General features: G+C 41.7%; 1 protein-coding gene across 2 annotated transcripts in view; it reads left to right on the forward strand.

Moving 5' to 3' along the window:
- Positions 1-17,957, forward strand: part of zfpm2a (zinc finger protein, FOG family member 2a) — a gene marked incomplete at its 3' end in the record, with an annotated part of 114,024 nt that overhangs the window by 25,053 nt on the left and 71,014 nt on the right. For both annotated transcript variants that reach the window (XM_083888028.1, XM_083888029.1), the window contains exons 2-3: positions 6,290-6,448; positions 13,540-13,641. In XM_083888028.1, coding sequence (XP_083744154.1) covers positions 6,290-6,448; positions 13,540-13,641 — 261 coding nt within the window. The remainder of the gene's footprint in view (positions 1-6,289; positions 6,449-13,539; positions 13,642-17,957) is intronic.

A 17,957-nucleotide genomic window follows, 5' to 3' on the forward strand; every position in this document is an offset into this window, starting at 1 on the left:
TGCCCCTGCAAAGCAAATGTTGTCCTGCAAGAGACATTGGAGGACATGCCTTGTGACTTTTATGGACCAAGTTGCACCAGTGTCCACTTGGATGCACGCTTGTGTGTCTGTAGACTCTAGAGAGACAAGTGGAGGCAGTAGAGTGGAGCAGGACCCAGCTAACTCCACAGACAAACTGGCTGGCATCTGCTGAAGCCCTCGGGCACGCTCAGAGGTGCCTCCAGCATTTTAATGGCATAGTCAAATGCCAGCATGTTTTCATACCATTCCAATTCAAATTCATTGGATAAAGAAGTGCGTGTTATTCCCCTTCAACGGTCCAGACAGAAACACTGGGCGCAACAACACAGAACTTAAGCAAGTCTGCAAACAAGCCGGGATCCAACGCGACGTCTGATTGGAGCGAGATACTCGGCAGAATTGCGTAAACACGCGTTTGAAAATGTGAGCGAAAATAATTTCGTCAAATTATTCTGCATCTGGGTAACATTTTCGAGCAGCTCCGCAGACAGTGATGGCGATGCTGTTTCCCACTCCGTGTGTGTGTGTGTGTGTGTGTGTGCACTGCATGAAGCATAACCGAACAGTAATGTAAACTTTGTGGGTCATCAAAATGCATGATGTCATCAAAATGCATGATGTCATCAGATGTCATCTCTTGTCACAGAGGAGATTGTGTGCGTGTGTTCCTGTATGCATGGGTGTTTGTTTCACAAGGATGTGAAATGTTTTCATCCACCCTTGATGAACCTGCCCTCTCTCTTTCTGCTTCTTCTTCTTCTTTTCTTTTTTTTTCTTTTTTTTACCGCAATTTCAGGACAAGTATTGTTGCTGAGTTTTCAAGCAGTGTGTTGACTGTTAATTGTAAGTGCCCAAAATTAGGAAGGCAGCCATTTCTAATCACACGAAATACATTGCTTAGCAACCGGAAAATCAAGTTTAACAATGCTATTGCTTATACTTGGTCACAGACTGCAGCTTAGAAAAAAACAAAAAAACATCAGTCTCCACTGAAGCTTTTGCACATTCCTTCCAGCACACACACACACACACACACACACAAACACAAGCAGCCATTTACAGACAAAATACAAATGCTAATTTACTTTTGACTCGTGTTACAGCATTAGCTCCACATTTAGTTTGATCACAGCGTACATCGTGGAAAAAGGCTCCTCGGTTTTTTTTTTTTCCCTAAGATTTGCGCAGTATGAAAAAAAAAATGTTTGAAATGAAAAATTCCTTTGAGGGTTCCTGTAGCATATTAAGCTATTACGAGTTGCGTAAATGGTATCTATTTCATTACAGTGATCAAGGATTAAATTAGAGGCTTGAGCCCTGTAACATATATACTCCGTCTCCTCTAAGGCTGAGGGAGCCCTCTACTTCCCAAAGGTCATTAGAGCTAAGGAGAGAGTATGGCCCCCAGTCTCTACTCTCCTCATCTCTCTCTCTCTCTTTCCTCTTTCTGTAAGATGAGATGGAGTTTTTTTTTTTGTTTTTTTTTTTCACTACACATTTATCCATTCCTTTCTCCAGCTGTGGGGTAAACAAATGAATGTGTCTGAGCCTACCTGGCTCACAGTGTAGAGCCACTAGCAGCTTGAGCTGCGTTTCTATATTTCCTCCCCCGCAGAAGTTTGAAGAGTCCTGCAGAGTCTGTGTGTGTTCACCTGGAAGTGAGGAGGACCCCGTATCAGTGTTGGCACAAAGGGCCAGTCACACGGAGCAGAGCTGGCAGGGGTTGTGCAGCGTTGCCCTGTTGGATTTTAGGGCTGCATTATGCATTCATGTTTAGTCTCAGGTGCTACGTTTTATCCCCAGGCCAGCTTGGACACATTTTCAATGAGCCTTTTGGATGAGAAACTGTATAGGTGGGAGCAAAAAAAATGATTTCCATGCTTATAGAGATCTGCTGCTTTGTTCTGTCAGATTCAATTACCTCACCTCTAATTAGGTAGCTATAGAGGAGGCTGGGTTTGTGATCCACACATCACACTGTGGAGCCTGCTGATAATGCGAGGTGTCGCTATCACAGCCCGACCACAAGCTCGCCACATTGCAGACGGCTGAAAAAGCACGCCATGAAATTAGCAGTCACTCATACACATTTGCTCACACACACACGTGTGTGTGTTTAGAGATCTGCTTTTGTAAAGTTTGAGGTTTTGTGAAGCACACTTGGCAAGTCTGAGTGTGTGTTTTCCTCTACATTCTGTTTTAGTCCACAGTCACAGACTTGTGTGTGTTTTCCTTAAAGATATGCTTATTTTGCCACATCTGTCCAGAATCCGCTCTCTTCTGCTGCTGCTCCCCTTCCTCTTTGACTCATTAATCCTCTGTCCATCACATGGTCTCAGAGCATCACCCCATTTTATGTACTCGTGGTGCATGGGGGCATTACCATATCCCTCTCTGGAGCTCCACTCAGCATGGCCGATCCCTATCAGGTAGAGGCCACGCCACGAACAAAAGAGCCACTGTGATCAAGCCTGTATTCAGCTACCAATGTCTCTATTAGCATTGGCTGCGCCTGCTGCATGACTGTTTGAACAGGGCTGATATTTCTTGGGCTTTATTCAGCAGAGGAAGAGTCGGACGGATGTGGATGATACAGGTCTGTTGAGGGGGAGTGGGTGATTAGGGTGTGGGGTTCAGAGATACCTGGACACTGACCCTGATTGAGAGGAAGTGGAAGTACAATGGAACAGATATTTGTGCTGGGATGAATTCTATGATTCAAAGTGAAGCCTGTGAATTGGCACTGGTGTCCGAACAGAACAGCTGTCAAGTCATAGACAGTTATTGTTGGGCTGTGCAACTGCTGACCATTCTCTTTGTTGTTATGGTGATTATTCTTTCATGCTTAACTGATTTATTGTTTAGTCAAGTGGTTCTCAGTTTATTTGGCTTGTGAACCCTGACAGCAGGTTAATGCTTTAATGAAGAACACGAGTCATTTTAATTAATCAAAGAGGGATTTTCTTTTTAGCATTGTTTCATCTCAAGGACTGTTCAAGGCTTCAGTATGACAAAGAGTCCAGGATTTCACATGCAAAAAAAAGGAAAATAAATCTAAAAATGTGTTTTACAATGTATTAATCATAATTTCAATTATTACATAATGCCTATTATTATTATTATTATTATTTTGCAAACTTGGTCACTGGGAAGTTCTTCTGCTCAGTTTTATAAAAATATACTCAAGTAACAGATAGTTAGGTACCCAATCCCCCATTGCTCATTGTTAATTGGACACTCTAAATTAACCCCAGCCACAGGGGTGTCACATCCAGTGTACTCCTTGTGCTGGTTCCAAGCCCGGGTAAATGGGTGGGTTGTATCAGGAAGGGCATCCGCCGTAAAAATCTCTTGCCAAATCAAATATGCGGATCATCCACTGTGGCGACCCCCAGAGAGAGAGAAGCTGAGTAAAAAAAGAAAACTAAAGTAACAGATAGTGAAACTGGTGCCTGGAACCATTTCATGTTTAGACCTTTGCTGGATAAATTAAGATACATTTTATAATATAAAAAAAAACAAAAAAAAACAGAGGGTTTAGAAACATGTATATGTATTATTTTTCAAAGTATTACAAAACTGATTTGCGGCTTCATTTTTATTCTTGTGTAAACTTTGTAAAAGTTCAAGACACCCACTTGGAGCAGAGCAAGTCTTCTCAGATTACCCTGGCAGAACAGAACAGATGCAATTGGTTGAAAACAGCCTCATAGATTCCCAAAAGATTTCCACGTCGTTTTCCAAAACAGTGTTTACACTGTGCTGTCACTTCCAAGATCACCCGCCAATTCAAAAGAGACTTGCTTTTTACAGATTTGTGTGTCTTTAGTGATGAGTGGGCTGCTCTGTGGTGAAAGTGAAGTGCAGCGCGCACATTCTCCCTGCGGTGTCATTGGCCATCTAAACTCCAGAGGAGTCTTGATAAGAGGGTGAGGCAGCGTACACTCCTCTGGCCCTATTCGTCAGCAGACCCTATAGAAATGCACCAACAAGCGCGGGTCACACAGTGAATGTGACAGGATTTTAAACAGTACACAACTAAATATAGCAGGAACGCCACTATCAGAAAATGAGTTAGGAGTGTGGTGCTAGTCGTTTAGAAAGTCATTATTCTTATCATTGCTGTCTCTGAAATAATTTCAGGTCTCTCCATGCAATGAATACTGTATAATAAGCTAAACATGTGAGGATGCAAACAAACTTTGGTAATCTACGCTGTCAAGAAGTAGCCATCAGACCCCCCTTTAATATCTAAGACTGGGTGGAGCCTTTCATTTTTTCCATATGCAGTAAGGCCTCCAGTATCTCTATCAGTTTAAAAATGCTCCATTTAGTTACTATCTGCTGGAGTGGGGAAGTGAGATGCCCTTATTCTGAGTCTATTAAACCTCAGCTCTATCTCATCTTATCTCCCTAATCTTTGTGTCTTATTGACCATGAAGTTTATCTTTAATCTCCCTTTACCCTTATTATCACACAACACCGTGGGTCCATTTTCTATGGTGCAATGGCGCTGCTGTATTTGCCAGCAACAGAGGAAGAATCGTTTAGTTGTACACACAGTTCTTATTCAGCTGTGTAATGGAATGTGTACAGAGCGTGCGTATAGAAATGTATTTCCCCGCTTTCTTTCACACTGTCTTCAATTGACTTGGCAGCCAGCTTTTAACGGCAGTCATACAATCTCCCCTTGATACTGCGATATTTATCTCCCGGTATCATCTTAAGCGATGGTAGACTCATCGAGTCACTTCACGCTTCACTTCGCTCCTCAGCGAATCAGCAAAAGGCATCAGATAAGATCATAAAACTGTATCCTAATTTAAAAGCAGCACTCTGCCTCCACAGTGTCTATTAGAGATCTGTGTGCTAATTCTTTTCATGTCCGGGGCTCCTGCAGATGTAGGCCTCTACAAAGGAGTAATTTATAAGACTAATGAAAAGAGCAGGCAGTTTGTGGACATCAGGGGGGTCTTTTATGAGGCTCAGTGTGGGAAGAAAGAGAAACAGGAGAGGCACACCAGCCCCATTTTCTGAACTGAAATTATTGCTTTATTAAAGCTGAGGGGCTCACTCCCTCTACAATAGAACAAACACGCTGAAAGGTGTCGAGAGGATATCAGCGCACTCTGTTTGAGCTCCAGGATGTTGCTCAGGAGGCTGCAACATAGCTCATGTGTGACAGGCGGAGACAGAGACAGCATCCACGTCGAGCATGCAGTTGTGGCAGGACTTTTTGATACGATTATTCAGTTTCACAGCTCATAATACTTGGAGGACAAGCTTCATGACTGTTGTAGGGCTCCTTTTTTTTTAAGGCTTGGAGTGTGTTATTATTTCAAATCAAAACTAGCCTTAAACTTGAAGTGTTCCAACAATTCTTTGCTATGGTAATTCATGTGCTGACATTGGAGGAGAGGTGTGCAAGATGCACATTATCTTAATAACATTCAAATGCCGGGTGAGATGTTTTTCAGAGCTAATACAATTCAGGTAGCAGTACAGTAATTCCATCAACACCCTTGATTGAAGCAGGAATGGTAATATGCAAATACCAAAAGAGATGTACAGCTACAAGCAAAACTCTGAAATCATTTAGATTTAAAGAAATAATATTGCACAGAGAGGGGAAAAATTAATCACACGGAAAAGTGTCTCCTTTAAGATTGCACTGGTGTATTACCCGGAGGCATGGAATGTAAATGGAAAATCAACATTGTACCCTGTGATAAGGCTAACAAATTAATAAAAGTATTTTCCTTTCCTCCTCCCTTGCTGATGCCTGTATGAAAAGTCTGGAAAGGAACTTTTTTTTTTTCTCCCTCCCTCCCTCTGTCTGTGTGAGGTTTTGTTTTGCAGGTAGCTGGGATTAACATCAATGCTCACCTTGGCTGTATGTCAGCTTGTTTTTCAGAGAGCACACAGTCTCAAAGGGCATTTTTCAATAGCTGTAATGGAATGAAAATAATAATAAAAAAAAAAAAATGGAATGAAATATTAAGGTAAAATATTATTCACATGGCTTCATATTTGTCTATACTCAGTGTCTACACATGGAATGCATAGACAGTACAGCGTTATGAATAACTTTGTAGGTATCGCAACAAAAGAAACAAGGAGAGGTAGAGGTTCTTTTTTAATGAAAAGCCTGAAGGATGTGATGAAACTGCTGAACATCTCCCTTGTGTGTGTGTGTGTGTGTGTGTGTGTGTGTGTGTGTGTATGTGTGTGTGAATGTGAATGTGAATGTGTGTGTGTGTTCTTTTAGGTCCACTGGAGGATGGCCTGGAGGAGGAGGAGGAGGAGTGTGTCTCCGAGGAGAACGAGCTCCTGGCCAAAGACGAGTTCTCGGCGGAGGAGAACTTCACTGCAGAGTTTGAGACGGAAAACATGAACTGCGAAGACATGGAATACTTCTGCAACAAAGGTGCGGATCACATACTTATTCTACTGCATAGAACTCGGAGAGTCCGTGGTGCGCGGTTCTCTTTTTATGCCTAATATGAGTCAAGCAACCATCGTGCTGGGAATCAGAAAGGAAGTTAGACTCCTGCTAACGCAGTCTTAAAAAAGTATGTCAACATTTTCCGATACAGAGCTCGTGTCTGTATGAGAATTTGTCCCGCATCACAGCCTTGAGTTGAAACTATCTATGATGATATTTCATCCCATCAATCAGTCAGTGTAACACTTCCCTGTGCTCATGCTCTGAAGCTCTGTGAATGCTCAGCAGCACCTGCTCCTGCTCGGAGGTCCAGCACTATAAAGCAACCCTTCGCCCTCTTTGAACTTCAATTCAATTAGATTGCTCCTTTGTATGTTTGTTTCATTTTTGGTCACACCTCGCCATCTAAGGAGCTAATTTGTGGTCTGCTCCAGGTTACAGTGTGAAGATGACAGACTTGTCCCGTTCCCCTTAAGTTCCCGCCTCATCCTACCCCCCCCCCCCCCCTGCTGCTTGGCTTTCACTACCCCAGGTGTCCCCACTCTGACAGGCTCGCGGATGCCATAAACCTGTCTTTTTAATGAAGAACCAATGCTTTTAATGTCTGCCTCTCCTCTCGCCGTTCAAAGAGAAAATTGTTTAGAAATATTTATTCACACTTCTTAACTGATGTGCCTCGTGGGATTTCATTATTGGGGTGAGGGGAAATCTTTCATGTTTCAGGTGGGCTATGCCCCAGTAATCGTATCAATAATGTCTTCCTTTTGTTCTCTGAGAAAAAAAAGTTGAATGGCACAATTGTTTGGAAATTGTAATTACCAGTGACACCTCATTTGTTTCACCCTTTGTCTCCCTCGTAATGTGTCCTTACTCAAACTTCAAAGTACAATGTGGGGTCTTGTAATAACCCAGGAGCTATGAAATAGACGGCGCAGTGCACTTGTGGCTACGGCGTAAGGAAAAAAAGTACAACTTCTTGAAATCTTCAAAGAATTCAGTTGGAGGCATTCAAAAGTCTTGTTGTTTTGGATAAAACCCTGTGAGGAACTAGGTCTCAAATCTCATTCCCATTCCCCCGTTTTTATGAATAACATCAACACTAAGCAGCACTTACATCAAATACTACTTTTAGGAGACACTGGTAATCTGTTACATACACCAAGTCAGATTTTTATTATTACCCTGCTTTTGAAACTTACAGTAGCTAAGTCTCCCACTGCCTCCTAAAGCCCAAACGATACACTATTCAAACATACTTTTCCCCTCTTGGCACGTTATATGCAATCATCAGGTGTAGTCATTTTCACCATGATCCCTTTTCTCAATTAGATCTATTTAAAACTAATGTCGGACTGGCTTAAATTTACCCCACTTATGTGAATTTGCGGTGAATTAGGACACAGGACACAATCCTGGCAGCATTAAATGGTTTAAGTGTGTTATTCCTCGACTATAGGAGGAAAAAGAGAGCCCCTTGATTAACTAAACCCTCTCAAATGTGATGGCATGCTGTAATTAGCCATATGTGGACTTGAGCGTGGATTTTAAAGCAGCCACTCATCCCATGGCCTTTATCTTCTGCTGCTTCCCAGAGAATACGGTCTCCGGTGTAAGGTTCCTCCACTGAGCAGTGACTCTCTGGTCTTAGCTTAGCCTTGTATCTGTGTAGTCACTCTCTGAAATGGGCTTGTCAGGGGGACCTAAAACCTCCATTAAAAGTTTCAGTCTATAATAGGTATTAAAAAGCTGTACCAACACAAAGAAGAGTACCAATTTTCATTAACATATGAAGCACTTATTAACTTTGATCAGAGTGCGGTGAAGTAGTAAAGCCGCTTAAAGGCGCAAAGGTCAAGAAGTTGAATGCCACCAAAGACTCAGCCATTTGCCTTAGCCTTGCAGAAAAAGGGACTCCCCAGATAAGAGCTTGGATCACCTAGATGTCCCATCTTGGTTGCTGACTTGAGAACTTCTAAATTCACTGAGTGTTGGCTCTATAACCTGTTTAGTAAATGGTGTCATGGCTGTCGCTGGTTTTCGGTGCCTCACATCGATGCGGTGCTAGGCCTGTTGGCTTTAAATTACCAAAAGATACTCAGGGGGGGAAGAGAAGTAATGGAGCTACAGCAGTGTTTATTTCTCACTGTAAACCCTTGACTGTTTGTTTTTCATTTGAGTATTTCAAAAATAAAAAAGGTAAGATGTGCATACAATAAAATTATTACATTAAGTATTTTATCAATCACTGCTTGAGTATTTACATTACATTACATGTCATTTAGTAGACACTTTTATCCGAAGCAACTTACAAGGGAATTGAGTACAATCTGCCAGGAGTGGCTATTTCCATTTGAAGTTTGAACTCCATTAAATGTATGCATAAATTCCTCCAACATACCGCCTCAGCTTCTAGAGATCAATTTTATGTTCAGACTGTTGATGCCAACGTTGTCCTCATACTTGCCATTATTTGAATGATAAAATCCGGTTATATTATAATTGATAGGTTTTTTTACATATTTGTATTTTCAGATATTTGTACTTACAAAATAACAAATTGCATTTACAGCTCATGGCTCAATCTAATATTAAATATATGAGGAGAACAAGTGAAATTCAACATGTTTTATCTCAAATGTATTTGCTGAATTGAAGCAGCTCGGGTGAATTGTACATCCCTGCATTAAAGGAACACACGTTTAAAACACGTGTATGTACAAAACCGTGTCTCTAAAGAAATGACCTTGACTTTCTGTTGTGATTAACACAGAATCTCACCTCAAATAACAACCCTGCCACTCCTGCTCAGTCACATTTTATGGAGCTCTATTTGTGAAGAGCCCCCAGATGAACACACTGACTCCACGGCAAAGATAGGTTTTTATGGACACCAAGTGGCATCTTTTTTCTTTTTCTTTTACTGAAATTGTGAAAATTCACCTTGCTGGTTTACCCTCTCTTTTATTGTTGGCTATCTGTGAAGTTCAGCACAGGGTGTTTCCACAAGCTGTTCCCTCGCTGCGTTCCAAGTGTTGTCTCATGACAAATGACTTCCTTAGTTAGATCTGACACTAAATCTACATGCCATTTCAAGTGTAACGTTTCCTAGGTGTAACTTTATATATAATAAAAGTTAGATGACATGAGTATTCTGAGTGCACACTGCCTGATTATGATGCGGCTGTGATGTTCAGTGGGTCAATGTCAGGATACATGAAGGGTAGGTACATGTAAACATGTGCAGTGTCCATGTTAAACTACAGAATTACATTGTAGGGAAAACATTTTTTACCACAATGAAAGTGACATGGGAAAAGCTCAGATCTCTCCAACCAGGAAATAACAAACACACCTTGACCCTTCAAATAACCTCTCAGTGGGTAACTTGAACTGCAACAGTCAGAGCCGTACAGTAACAAACTAAAAGTGCAGAATTAATTATGTCACTCTTTGTGTAACACAGAAGTAATCAGAATCTCCAGTAATAGAGGAGGAAGATCTCCTTGGCTCTTTTGCCACAGCTGCCAGTGCCCAGAATGGTTAATGTGGAATTTTAATGCACAGTTGATGCTGAAGAATATGGGGAAATGCTAATTTGTGGTGCGATAAGATGAATCGAGTCATCCCTTTAGCCCCATTTGACTCAGTGGAGGAAATTAATCATTAATGTTTGTTAAGTATGACAATCTAACTGGGCCAGATCTACATGCTCAGAGACTGAGGCAGAGCGAGATAAAGACCCAGGCTGCAGACAGGGAGGAAAACTGCCAGATTCTGTAATGATGGGAATTTATTGGCATTTAAAGAGACAGTGGCAAAGCATTTCACTAATAGCCTCGCTCCATTGGAGTGCTTTGCCTGCCACAAATTGCATGCAATTCAGACCTATTTTTCAGATAGCAGAGAAGTCTTACAGCTATGCTTGACTTTGGTGAAAAAGGTTGCTTCCTGGAATTGACTTTATCTGTTGCAGCATAATCTGCATCAACAACCAAATATATGCAATATCATGTGATTGCACTGCAACTGCTGGGGGGGCAGCAGCCCTCTACCCGCCTAATATTGCATTCTGAAAATCACTCCAGCAATAGCAAGATTGTGATGGGTTTCCACACAGTGGCAGTGGGTTATATATATATAAAAAAAAGCATATGAAACTGTGCAATCCCACGACGACTTAAAACAACTGATACTCAATTTTGCAGAAAATGGGACCCGTCTCCAGACTCAGTGGTCGGAATTAGAGCTCTCACAACTCTTTAAAGTCACACACAAGAGATTGACATTTTCAAGGGCTCCTATGGCGGATACAATGCTAAAAGGGAGAGAAAAAGCCAATATGACTTTGTTGCTACCTTGCTCCAGGAACTGTTTGTGTAAATCGCCTATAAGCTTATTGACCTGAATGTGTGGCACGCTGCGTGTGACTGCTATTTGGCTAGAGAGCTGTCCTTTGATAGAGCGGTGATAGGGCTGATTTTAACAGCTCACTGGCTCCTCTTGCATGCCCGCCAACCTTGCACCCAGCAGGCCGCCTCGCCTCCCCATCCCTTCTGTTCTCCTCAGCCTTCCTTCATTCAATACGAAGAGTCTCTATTTGATTGCACAGGAAAAAGAACCTAAGCCAGATGTAAATTATGATCTAGGCGATAATGTGAAGGATGATCACTGACAATCTACTCAATCTCCCTTGATAACCTTGCAAAGGGGTTCGATTCAAAGTCTCCTATATTTCCTATAGCGGATCTGTGAATGAAATGCTAAACCTCAATTTATTTTATATCAGAGAGGTCAATATTCCTATGTCATATAGACCCATAAAAAGAGGTCTCAGTGTTCTTTCCTCCTATTCTGGGTCATATCGAACTGCACTGTAAGCAAACAAGTGCTACTCCAGGGCCTCTTCCTCTGCTCTACTTTTTCCTTGTGACATTTTGTGCAGGAAACGTCATCAAAGCCCTGTGACATTGTTCCCTGGCGAGGTTGCCGGGGCGATTGTGTTTAAAATGCACTGCAAACTGTGTTAGATAGACGGCAGAAAATCCTTAATCACTGCTTAATTAAGGAATCATCTTGTAGCTTCATTTCCCGGGCTGTAATTAAACACTTCGAATACGTTTCGTTACAGGGCTTAACATGTTCGCCTGAGATCAAGGTAGTGCCTTTAATGTTATCTTGCCAGCTTTTCTAAACTCCGCTCCGTTGAAGGAACTGTTGATATACGCTTTTGTTATCCTCGTCAGAATACGAGCCTCGTATGCTAAAGAGGTTTCTCCGGTCCCAGCAGTAAATATTGGGGGAATTCAGTGGAGTTGGCTCCCTAATAATATATTGGGAGAGAGGAGGAGTTGGGGGAGAAATCTCCAACCCCAGCAGACACTTGTATAAGCAAAACTAGGTCATAGTGACCTCACACACTGTAAGTAGGACATTTCTGACTCCCCTTCAGTCTCACTATATTCTCACTTTTAGCAACATGTTCTACCTTCTTCAAAGAGGGATACAGTATGTCCAAAAAAAAGCTAAATAAGCAAAATGTGTCAGAGAAGTTTAGATAAAGGAGGATGGACGGCGTTGGAGTGTAGTGCAGGGCACACTCCACAAATGAAAAAGTTGTAAGCAACACTCTGAGACTCAGGGTAAGAATCCATGGAAGAACAGCATGTATAGTATGAATCTATATGTTTATGTCGAAAAGTCTTCCAAAATCTGAACCATAAAAGGTTGTGTAAGCAGTAAAAAAATAAATAAAAAAATAAAAAAAATAGCAGAAACACATACCCCAGTGGATAAAAGTGAATAAACTCAAGAGGGAATGAAATTACTAATTTTAAGTGATTTCTAGTATTTTTACATCTAAGTAAGAAGCCGAGTTTATTGTGAAGCCACAGTGATTGACTGTAGCTATATATAACATATAACCGTGCAAGTAAAAATAAAGCCGTTTGATAGATGCGTGCATTCATTTATGTTAAATAATCACAGGTCAGGTTGCAGGGAAGGCGTAGATCTGACATTGCAATAATTGTGGGTAATGGGTTGGGTCTGGTACAGAGCTTTACAGGTGTGGGTTTTACAAAAATGGACCCTTGCAGGCATCTAATGTCTTCTCTAATACGTCCTATCCAAGCCTCATCTTGAAAATACATCTGTCTGTGTCATCCCAAAAATGTTGGAACTCTTCACTTCCAGCACTTCTTTTACTTTCCAAAATGTAATAATCTACTGTGGAAATCCGGGCCTGTCCTTGACCATTCACTGTTGGGTTTAAAACATCAAAGGGACGAAAACTATTTGGTGACAAAAGTGAAAGAAATGTTCCTCCGCAAACTACCACTACATCCCCAAGCAGTTCTGCCCGAGTGAGGAGAGAGACTCACTGTGTCAGCCACAACGGATTTATTTAGAGCGCCACACCAGGGACACCTACGAAGCACTGATTTATGTGCTTGTAAACTTTGAGTACAAACTGTGCTTTCTGTAGACGTGTTTAAATTTATTTATAATTTTTTTTTTCTTTCTAGATTAAGTGCATCTGTGCTCAACAGGCACTCCTGTCAGTGTTACAGCTGCACACTCAGAGGTGGAGCTGGTTTAACAAGGTCTTTATGCACTTACATTCAGGAGAGAGATACCCAAATATCCTTTAGCATGGTGTGTGTGAGCCCCGAGACTGTAAATCAGCCCTACATCCTATAACACACATTCTAGCTCGCTCCACAATAGATCAAAAGGTAATAAATAGCCACCTCTCTCCCACACATTGCTTTCCTTCCTGTTCCATGGGACTTCCGCCTGTTCCTGCGAGCACTCATGGGAGCACCTTTTACATCAATGTGTGCAGCTGGACCCGGTGAGCTTGGACTAAGCTACAAAAACACATTCACAATGTCACATACACAACATCTGATTATGACACACTTAAATATTACAGGAAAGAGTTGTAAAACGAAACCATTTCTGCGAGGCTAATAAATATATGCTAAGTCCATCAGGCTTTTAAACTGGATGGAGGGTTACTCACTATTTGCTTTAACATATGCCTGTGTATGTGTGTGTGTGTGCCTTTGCAGGAGAAGAAGATGGAAACCGAGAAGGTGGTGAGATGGAGCTGGACGGCCAGAGTGAGAAGACCAGGCACGCCGCAGTGGGGCCGGATGAATGGGACGGTCCAAGTAAGCACAAGCCTTCATATGACTTTGCTAGAAAACCTCCAGGTGCCATCAGACAATAATTAAAAGGATATTGTTGAACAGAAAAGGAGCAACAGGAGATTTGCAGATGCTCCTAATTCTAAATTAAAAACAAAAACATTATGGCTTTAGCAAAGTGGCCAAATTCAGCTAACTCATTCATTGCTCAAAGAATTTTTATTTTTATATCCTTCAGCACAAGTAGGATTTTTCCTCCTTGTTTTGCTCTTTTACCAAATGTAACTTTGTCAATGTGATGGATAATGCATTGAACAAGAATGTTGCTCAGCAATTACTGCTCAGCAATAGCTGCACCCACACTGCTGAACACACAAAATGGGATTCCTTTTAGTGCATTAAATGACCTCAAGAATTTGTTGCAGGTATATGCATTTGTGAAAGAAAAGGAAGAAAAAGGCGAAAGAGAGAGAGAGAGAGCAAAAGAGTGGATTTGGGCAAGTTGAGCTCGCTAGCTTGAAGCCCCCCGGGGTGTGTATTTTATACTGACAGTGAATCAGTGTTATCACACCTATCAGATATTGCATTTATCATTAAATTTCACATTTGCATTTAAATCTGGGGAAGGAAATGAGCATTGCTGGCTAAAGATAAGAGAGCTGGGACGACAGTAATAAACCATCACTGTGATCAGTCAGGAGACAGGGCTGAGGGGGTCAGCTCACAACTATGGGGCCACGACAAAAAAAAGAAGGCATCACATGCGGGGGGGAAAAAGGCTCTTTTGGGCGAGAAAATGCTGAGCTTAAAAATACTCCTTTGAAAAGAAGGGGTGGATGTAGCATGAGTAGATGTACGACTGACTGTAATTATGCCTTCCCCACTTCTACTTAGGCATCAGAATGAGAATTAGAGGCTGAGGAATTCACTGCTGGACAGGCAGTGGGGGGAGACTTGAGTTTCACGGCAAGTGTCGCTAATGAACAGTAAGAATAGATGAATCGCAGAGAAGGTGATGTGAGATGTGATGTCCGTTTGTCGTGTTTAACTGAGCCACAACCTGAGTGCTTCCAAGTTATCAGGTGACATCCAGTCTGAGGACTCTGGTACTAGTGTCCGTTGCATGACAATGACCCTTGGCTACATTCAACTTAAAGAAACATGCTTTCATACAAGCGGACGCTTCAAGGGCAGCCACAGAAAAAACTGATCGTCTACATTTAATGACGCTTTCCCACTATGCGGTTGTAGCAAAACTAGGTTTATTTCGCTTTTCCATTAGTGATTGTAGCTGGTACTTTTTTTTAGCACCTGCTCTGGCGAGGTTCCAAACGAGCTGAGCCGATACTAAAATGTCACTGGAAGTCATGAGCACGACATCTGACACAGGAATCAAACCGAACAATGTCAGACTGTAGATCAGTTAAAAAGACTTCCTAAAAATCCTAAAAACATGCGTTAATCTCCAACATTTAGCAAGGACATTTCTGAAATGGTGTATTTAGTGACAGCACTGCCGAAAAACCCAAAATCATCATTAGTTTAGTGACTGTGCCAGACTGACCCTGTGTTCCAGTCATGCAGGAAGTAATGAACTAGTCTTTTTAATGAACTGATTCTAATGATTCAGTTCACCGAAAACAACTGTTTGCTCGGTAGTAGTTTGTGTCGCGTATAAAAGGACGTCACAGCAATTTCAGACCCAGACCACGTACTATAGTTTTGGGAAAAGTACGTTCCTGATACCACACCCAGTACAGTTGAGCCATGCCAAGAACTTTATAATGGAAAAGTGCCATAACCAAACCTAACAACACCCCAAAACACATGATAACAAACACCCAATCTCCTCGTTCCAACTCTGTAAAGTGTGCTTGGTACATTTCTGCAGATTTTCAGACAGTAAGGAAGTGGTAAATGTCTCATTTTGGGACCACAGAGTCATTACTGTGGACTAATGTAATCATGTATCTTGGGGGCCCACTCTCAAATTTGTTTCAACGCCCCTGCTCACATCACATCACACAGGAAAGACACCCTAGTCAACATGTTAGCACTTATGTAAGTTTCTCAACATCTCTATAATATACCAACCAATTAGTGAGTGAGTTACACTGAGGCATTTGTGCCTTTCTGCTGTTTTCTCAATGGACAGCATAGAGTGGGCAGAAATTAATCTTGGTGCATAATAATGCCATTCACTCTCCCATCGTGGCTGCCATGAAAGGTCATTTCCCTTTTTAATTTTTCCCATTGTGCTGCAAAAGTCAGATGGGCATGTTATAATTTGAATAAAGAGAGGAATCAGACAATCAGATAGGAACATTCGAAATGACATGACTTCCTGTTCAAAGCGATTAAAAGCAAATTTATTTAGTGTGAGACTGTCTACCCTTTAATCTCTTTGTAAATGTTCTGATAGTTCGGCATTCAAAAGTTCTTTGTTATTCTTTGGCTTAAGTTTAAGGTGTGATTATGATCACCAACAGATAATTTTTAATCACTGTGCGTGTGTGCATCTGAATAGGATGTGTAATGGCCGTTAACATAAAAAGAGAGTGAAGCCTTTTAATGAGGTGGGCTAACTCGGAACATGCCCACCTGCTTTGGTGATTCTATTGAAGCACCTCCACACCGTTTCCCTTTTGCTGAGTAACAACAAAAGCCTTTACAATCTACATCCTGTAATTGAACTTTTTTTTTTTTTTTTTGTCCCTGCATTTCATCTCCACTTTAGTCCGTCATGTCAAGTGCTGTCCGAGATTGCCCCCTGTTGTCTGATTGTCTTTCTCTGTGGAACAGCAGAGAACCCGCACTGAATGACTCACTATTAATCTGATCGCGGGCTCTTCTGTGCTGCTCAGAGTGCTGGGTCTCTGATGTGGAACACCCAGTGAGTTTCCCCTTTCTCTCTGCGAGTATGTCCTTAAGCGAATCGGCACACTGATCTAATGTCTCGCGCTCATTTCTCGTCACGGATGTTCCGCAATCAGCCACTGATTCGGAAGATTGCGTGTCGTGCTATTCTTTTCATTTTCATGGACTGGCAATGATAGGAATCTGACTGTGTCTCTCATCCTCTCCCACACGCTCTCCTCTAGGCTAATTGGGAGCGGCGTGTGTTAGCTAGCTAACTCTGCTAATGAACTTGTTCTCAGTCTTATCTAATTGCTCGCTCATGTAAACCACACCCCCTCATGAAAGTTAGAAAATTCAGGGTTTGTTAAGAGCATAGTAATTATGATTGTGTGGGGTTTTTTTTCACTGGAAGTGTCTCATCTTTTAAACAGAATAAATTAATTCAATATTTTTTATTCCACTAGTTTTCCATTGAAATAAGAGTTGATGCTGAAGGTGCTGAAGGTGCTGAAGGTTCAAGGTGTCTTTATTATCCCCGAGGTGCAATTTGGGTTACGGCCAGCATACACATATAAACATTATTAGTACCACAACACAATATTAAAACAAATATGAAGAATACACGTGGAATCACATTGAAGATCCATTAAGAAGGCTGATTACTGCAGGAATAAAAGATGATTTAAACCTGCTTTTTCTGCACCTGAGTCGGCAAAGACCTGATTCAAATTGTTGAAGACCTGCTTTAAGCTGCATCACAGTGCAGCATCACGTTGTTGAAGTATCAGATAACATTTAGAACAACGCAGTAGCGTGATCAAAGTTAAAATCTGCATCTCTGACTAACAAACGTCATAAAAGCACTGAAGGAATCGTTTTTAAAGAGGTTTATGCTTCTAAAAACTCAAAGTCCCATATTCTTTAAGTCTACACTGTGACATTGAGCGCCAAATAATTGTGAATTCCAGCCTTGGCATCGTACTGTACACGATGACCTCAGGTTCTTAGATATTGCAGCAAATACCGTTATAATATGTGACACGCAGCAGAGGAAGAGATGCAGTAAGAGGAGGTGAGTGTGACAGCGTGGTAACTGCAGTGTTATCATTGTCTTGTCTACACATCTCCTCGCTTGGCGTTTTCCTGATGGCTGGCATGGTTCAGCTTGCACAGCTCTCAGTGCCAGCTGGGCATTGGCCAGGGCAAGGCAGAGGTCACCTTAAAGGGCGGCCATCTGAGAATCTACCTGATGGTCAGACACAGACTTAGCACAAGCACAAGAGGAACATCCCCCGGAAAAACGTCCGTCAACCTCTTTCCTTTCTCCTTTGAAGGAATCAAACAGGCACTTGCTGAAAAAGAGGCAGCTTCACTCAGATGTAAAAAAGGCTTGAATCTCATTTTTGACTCCAGTCAACCCAGAAGGGTCTGTGACCGATCTATCGTCTTCCAATCTCCAGGAATAAGGAAGACGGGAAAAA

The sequence above is a fragment of the Microchirus variegatus genome (assembly GCF_963457635.1).
Source record: "Microchirus variegatus genome assembly, chromosome: 1".
Lineage (NCBI taxonomy): Eukaryota > Metazoa > Chordata > Actinopteri > Pleuronectiformes > Soleidae > Microchirus > Microchirus variegatus.